Consider the following 7,086-nt stretch of genomic DNA (forward strand, 5'->3'; position numbering starts at 1 on the left):
CAAACTGGATTATTTCTGCAGCATGATTTGGACTTCAGTTAACGTAGCAGTGGAGACAGGAGAGAGGGGGAGAGGTGAGGCCAGAATTTGGCCATCCCTGTAGACTCAAAACTTTTGAAGCCTCTGCTATCATTTGTTCTTTCTCTTTATTTGTTTTTCTTGACCACACACTCTGGTGTGTCCCAGGCTTCATCTGTGAAATGTTCAAGGCTATAGTATGTCTATCAGCCTGATATCTACAATGGAGTCTCAGGCCCGATACATGTGGGCGCTTTGGGGTGTGGTGGCGGTGATTCTAGGACTCGGGAGCGTGCACCAACCACAAGCTCCTGAGCCCTAGCATGTGCAGGCAGCACCATTTTTGAGCGGCGCCACCCACATGAGGCATGTATTGATGATGTGTGGCCATCTCAGCGCCCACATGTCTCTAAAAGGAAGTGATGCAGCTCTTACGACATCGCAAAAAAGGACCTGCTCCAGGCGGCTCCTTTTTTACTGCACAGCTCTGCCGCATGGTCTGGTTGCCACGGCAATGCTGCACAGCACAACGGGCCAGCATTTCTTGCCTGTCTGTACTGTGCCTCAGTTTATGGAGACAGTTTATCTATACTTATACTGAAATGAATTGTAACTTTGAGAGCTTAGGGCCTATACAGACCGGCACTTTGTGCTGGCCTGTGGGTGGAGTCAGGGTGCAACATCCTCACAATGGATGCCCTAACTCCACCCCCATGGTGCCAGTATGGTGCACGCCGGTCCACATGGTGCATGCCACCATGACGCACCTCCAGAGATGCAGCACTGAGGGGGCATCATAAAGCCACACCGCCACGGCTATGGCGTATCTTGGAGGGTGCAAAAAGGGGCTGATTTTTGTGGCTGCTTTTTGCGCTCTCCAGAGGCCGGATCAGGGCCATGGGCGGTCTGGAGAACCCCTAAGTTATGTTATGGCTGTACTGAGCAACATTAAACAGCGTTGCATTAAATAGCCATTTTAGTGGCATTTTGATATGAATTTTTCATGTTTTATGACATTCTATCCTGCATTTAAAAAAGAAACAATGAAAAAGTACCATACAATGCAATAGGCTACTTTTTAATATCATAACACTAATTACTTTCTAAATCCTTTATAGAGTAACAGGAATCAAATACTTTGTCTCTCCTGCCTCTATGAGAGATCGTTGGGGACATCTGGGTGACAAAGCTGATGCAAATGTCTGGACTATATGGAACAGATGGCTGGGCTATATGGAACTAGAGTAGAAAAGCATTTTGCATATTCCTATAAGCAGCTCCAAAGTTATCAAGATTAAATTAGAGGAGAGCCATAAAAATCCATGTAGAACAGTTTTACAGGAAATGGAGCCAGATGAGGTCCCATGGCCTAATTAGAAACTGAGTATAGGTGCCAGCTAATATCCCCCCTAGCTAACTATACAACACAGCTGCAGTATTAGGTTGCCAGTTATCAACACTGAACCCATGTAGATGAGTTTGGTGTCATTTTTTCCTCTTCATGATAACTGATGTACTAGATACAACAATGGCAGTTCAACTCAAACATCATCTGACAGATTCAAATCAGTTCCCGAAACAAACATCCAGAAGCAAATCTGAATAGCTAACACTGATGAACCTATTATCTAATCTGTTAACTGTCAGGAAGTGCAAGGCCTGCTATATTATCTTGTACATGTACACTTCAAGAAGTGATATGGGCAACATTAAATAACAACATGTGGGTTTTCATAAAACATATTACTATCTGAAAATATATGTTTCAATAATGTGACTTATAAATCAAGTTTAATGCTATATTAGGCATAAAGTGTCTGTTGCTTTTTTAAATTGCTATGAACAATAGTAGGAAAAAATACAACACCTCATAAGTGTGCCTTGTAAGGGGATCAACCAATGTCTTTGACAACAGATGTTGGTCTGGGAGGCTAAATTGTTACTGAATTTATTCTTGGAATCTTTGAGTTGTGTTTGCACAACCACCAGAAAAACAAGGCTGCAATTTTGTTCATCACAATGGGGGACAACCAGCTTGCTAATATGATTGTTATGCTACTTGGACAAAAGATAAACACAGACAGACATTTTGCAGTAAAGCAAAATGTACAAGTGTATCAGAAGGTTGATCATCTTCCTGCGTAGCACAGTAGGTACAAAGGGACAAAATGAGAGCATTGCCCCACAAATAAGAATTCTCTCCCCAAATGAAATGTTTCTTCAGTCCTCAAACATCTAGCATTACAGTAACCAAAAATTTTAGTTGAGCATTTGGAAATACTGTACAGTTTATGCAGTCAAATAAAAGGGTCAGGCAAAGTTAGCAAGCAAATGTGAAGACATCAGATATGAGTTCTAGGTGTCAGTGAGTTCCCATGTCTCTGAAATACTAGAATTTGAGGACAGGAGAATTTCATTTGGGAGGACATAATTCCTGTTAGGAAGGCAGTACCTTCACTGTGTCTGTGCATGCACACGCACGCACGCATGCACACACAAACACACACACACACACACCATAGCTACAGCCCCCACACTTCCTCCAACATTAACCTAGTTATTAAAATAAATATATCACATCCTTCTCCAGTTTGATGCCCTCCACATGTTTTGAACTAAAGTTTCCAGCATTCTTGACCATTAGTCATGCTAAGGCTGATGTGAATTGAAATACAAACTGCCTGGAAAGTAATACACTGGGAGAAGGTTGGGATATTGAACAGCAGTGTGTGAGTAAAACTTGAATGCCTCATGCAAGCTATTTTCTCTCTTTAGAATAGACTTGCTAAAGCTACCGTTCAAGAGCTAGCTACAGTCCATGGGACAAAATACACATATGGTCCAGGAGCAACAACTATATGTAAGTATTACTCTAATACTACTACTAATAATAATAATACAAACATTATGATAAAGCTGGCAAATTGTTATTGTTATTTCAACCAAATGTCTGTATAGTTGCTTCCCACATTCTTAAATCAGCTTTAGCACTAAACAGTGTGAGAAGTAAGTGACAGGAAAAAAGGAAACAAACAAACCAAGTAAACAAAAATGAATATAGCATGCTGAGTTTTCTGTACAATTACCTTTGATCTAATTTGGGGGTGTTGGGCTCAGCCACAAATGTCCTTTTAGTTGCACCATATTGCTGTGGCATCACTTTTTTCTTTTTAGACTTCATGTGTGCTAAAGAGACAGCCATGTCAGTCTGTTGCAGCAGAAAAGTGTAGGGGGGCATGTTTCTGCACATGTGGAGTTACATGTACATATAGGATCTAGATTGATGTAGTTACTATTAAAGCACCAGGTATATACCACTGACATGGTAACAAATATTTTTTTAAAGATTTTATTGAATTATAAACAAGACAAATATAGACATCAAAGGTCAAAATTATTTGTCAGCCTCTAACGGATCTATTTGAGCACTTTATGGTTTACATCTTTTAGTATTAACAGTAGTAACAAAATCCCAGCTCCCCATTCACGAAAGGAGAGGGGCCACTGGGCTGTTGCACCACTGCAAGGAGTATTCCAGTAGGTCATTCAGATGTGCAGAGGCATCCCAGTGTTTTGCGTGCCCTCATTGCCTACTGCAGAGGCCTGGAAGCCCACTTTGTAGGCTTGTCCAAATTCTAGTTGCCGCAATTGGTGTGGAACTCCCTGAGACAGATTTGGGAGGGATAATCCCTTCCTCTGGCATGGATTTAAAGGCACCCATCCTGCTCCTTGGAGTCTATGCCTTTCCATTTTCCTCTCCTCGTAGTCCTATGGGATTCTTCCCTCTGGCACCTGCTTGGCATTTATGTCATCCTCCAGCTTTTTTAAACTGGAAAGGGATTTTACTTCTCGGCACTCCAGACCCCTCGGCACATTTAATTCTCTATTTATCCATGATTTATTTACTGCCACAACTTTCTCTCACGGAATGTGCAATATTAGAGTAAGCAGGATAGACCTATCTGCTTCCCAAGGGTGAGTCTTTATAAAAGACCTTGGGGAGGACCATGATGCCAGTTTATCTCAGGTAGTGAATGACCAGGTTTTCCCCCAAGAGCAAGAAGGACCCACATATGGGTCCATGCCCTTGTGGGCTCCTACCATGCCACTTGAATTTCCCCAGAAGGTGAGCTGGGCAAGAGAATATCAGAAGGCAGGTAAATTAGCCTGTGGTTGTTGACTTTATTTATTGTTTCTCCAAAATTGGGGCTCAAAGTTGCTTACAAATTAAAATGATTTCAATATAATGAAAAACACACAAAAATATAATTAAATCATTAAGAAAATTAAAATGATTTAAAATTTACAATTTATTCTGAAAAATGTCCATTCCCAGCTCTGTTTCTCTTCCTTCTGCTCTCCCTGTGCCCTTAGCTGCTGGGGTACAAACCCAGAGAAAGAGAACACACTACTCTTAGTTTCAATATGTGATTGATTTGTATAATGTTACAGACCACATAGTCTGTGCCATGCATAAGCAATGGACTGAATTATTCACCTTTGGTAGCTTTGAGCTGAAATTTCAGAACAACTAAATATCAAGTGATAACTTGCCTCAGTATATATGTGACACCCTACCACCCCAATGTGGTAACCTGGTTGTGTGTAGCATCCCAACAAGTAGTGAGCAAAAGTTGGTGGGGTTTTTTGCTGTTTTTGTTAGGTTTTTCCAAAAAAATACATACATGATTATAAATCAGGAGCAAGAAAATTATTCTTACAAGTAAATAAGTAACATTAATATGTATCTCCTGCCCAGTTTGAAAAGGCTTTCTCTCAGAATCTCCCTTGCTCTCAGAATCCCTGGGCAAGCATGGCAACTTTTCCAAACTGAGACACAATGTATTAAACATATGAAAGTCAGCTATATTGGCCTTTGCTCTAGTGTCCAACTGCTGTTCCTTTATCTTTGCAGATCCTGCAGCTGGTGGCTCTGATGACTGGGCATATGACCAGGGCATCAAATATTCTTTCACTTTTGAACTTCGTGACACAGGTCGATATGGTTTTGCTCTTCCTGAATCTCAGATAAAGCCAACCTGTGAAGAGACATTGGTTGCTGTTAAATATATTGCCAGCTATGTCCTTGAACATCTGTACTAAAATAACAATGGGGAGCTACTAAAGAGAACTTGATTCACAACAACATTTCTCTTTTTTTCTTGCTATGGGTTATTTTGGAGTCTTCAAAGATTCAGAACACATTCTTTTACATTAACATCACTGGATCAGTGACAGCCCTTTCTTCCATTTCAGTACATCTCTACCACACAATGGAATATCTGCAGGAGAGGCAGAAAACATTTATATAAACAGCATTAGGACCCTATCTGGTACCCTGTGGGGTACCTTGAGGACCTATTTAGACATACTGCCTATACATAAGTCAATGAAGACTGACTTTTACTTAATAGAAAAAATTTGCATACTCTCTTTAAGCTAAATGTTTCCCTTCTCATTTGCTGGATATAAGCCATCACATCTGGCAGGAAGGCATAGGGTCAGTCTGTCCAAACCACAATCCATTTTCTCCAAACTACCCTGTTATAGTGAAAATAGCTCCAAAGCAAATGGACTGTATAGCTGGCAGGATTGTACGACAGACTGTCAATGAGCTATGGTCACTCAGCCAGTTGTTGTTTTTTTAATGTAGCCAAGGAACAAATTGTGGGTCATAACAGTTTAAGTGAAAGCTCCTAAAAACAAAACAACCCCCTCCAAGGAATCTGATTGGATAGAGTTTTCCATAAGCTTATATCAATGCCCATGCAATTGCCATGTCTGCACTGATGCCGAACATAGGGCTGCTGTAGGAAGGGGGCACCTTGGCACATGGTGAGCACATCAGCTCATGAATTTCGTTATTACATGCATGAAAGTCTCTGATATTCACTGGCATTCTCTGCCTTCCTCTAGAAACAGGCATAGCCTCCTAAGAATTTTTTTTTGGGGGGGGGGAGGAGGGGGAGTTCAGGCTATGTAGCCATGTTCTAGACATAGCCCAAAAACCCCACAAAAAACCTATGGATGCCAGCCATGAAAGCCTTCGATTTCACTCCTGAGAAGTGTTTGTGAAATACAGTTGAGACCTACAGCATTTAAATCCAACCTGCCAGTTTCACAGTAACAGCTCAAACAAAAGATTCTTGTTCTCATGCTTTTTCTGACAAGCAAGTAACCTTCCTACAGATCTTAATTCCATGCCCTCCACCATTACATAAATGAAAACTGGGACATTTCTAGTCAAGCAACATCAAAGTGTAGTCAAGTTGGCAAATATTAATAAAGAAGAACTCAATCTAGGGAAGGCACAGCAGTTTGCTTTTACCTGATTCTGCAGGGAGAGGCAAGATCACATCCCCTTCTCTCTTTCCTACTGAGTTAACTGAATGTGCATTAATTTTGCTCTTGGAACTCAGTTTACAGCAAGAGAAATAAGCTGAGGATAAAAGGAGAAACTAGAAATGCAGAGAAAATTGGCATATGTTAAAAGCAGCTGGTGGGCATGATACAAAATGGGAAAGTGAGGTTTAAACTCCATTCCATGAGCTAGTTCCACTTCAGTTCTACTTCTGTTGTGGGCTGGCACCACCACTACATCTAAGCTGAGATGCGTAGGCTGCACTGACTCTCCCCTATGACTCCCCATAAAGCCTCAACTAATCTTATTTATTTCTTAATTATGACTACAGGGTAATAGTTAATGGAAAGGTGGTTTATTGACAAAGCTTGGAAACATTTGCTTTGAAATTACCAATCCCAGACTCCCCAGCAAGCAATGGCCATGCTGGTAGTTCTGGGAATCCAAAAGGTAATTTTTCCAGTCTGTTCTTAGAATCATAGAGTTGGAAGAGACCCCAAGGGACATCCAGTCCAACCTCCTGCCATGTAGGAATACACAATCAAAGCATTCCCAACAGGTGGTGTCAGAGTGTGGACCAGAATCCTGGACAATCAATCAGTCAGCTTGTTTATTGAAACAACAGAACTTTATTGAAGGCTCCAAAATCAGCGATGTCGCATCACTCAGCTTCTAAGCTGAGACTGACCCCTCCCAGCCAAAGCAAT

The 7,086-nt window shown here is 41.2% G+C and overlaps 1 protein-coding gene across 1 annotated transcript in view; it reads left to right on the forward strand.

The window, feature by feature from the left end:
• Positions 1 to 5,164, forward strand: part of CPB1 (carboxypeptidase B1) — a 37,932-nt gene extending 32,768 nt beyond the window's left edge. Inside the window, exons 10-11 of the mRNA XM_042460462.1 lie at positions 2,794 to 2,878; positions 4,934 to 5,164. Of these exons, the coding sequence (XP_042316396.1) occupies positions 2,794 to 2,878; positions 4,934 to 5,121 (273 nt within the window). The 3' untranslated portion in view covers positions 5,122 to 5,164. The remainder of the gene's footprint in view (positions 1 to 2,793; positions 2,879 to 4,933) is intronic.
• Positions 5,165 to 7,086: the final 1,922 nt, after the last annotated feature.

The sequence above is a fragment of the Sceloporus undulatus genome, chromosome 3 (assembly GCF_019175285.1).
Source record: "Sceloporus undulatus isolate JIND9_A2432 ecotype Alabama chromosome 3, SceUnd_v1.1, whole genome shotgun sequence".
Taxonomy (NCBI): Eukaryota; Metazoa; Chordata; class Lepidosauria; order Squamata; family Phrynosomatidae; genus Sceloporus; species Sceloporus undulatus.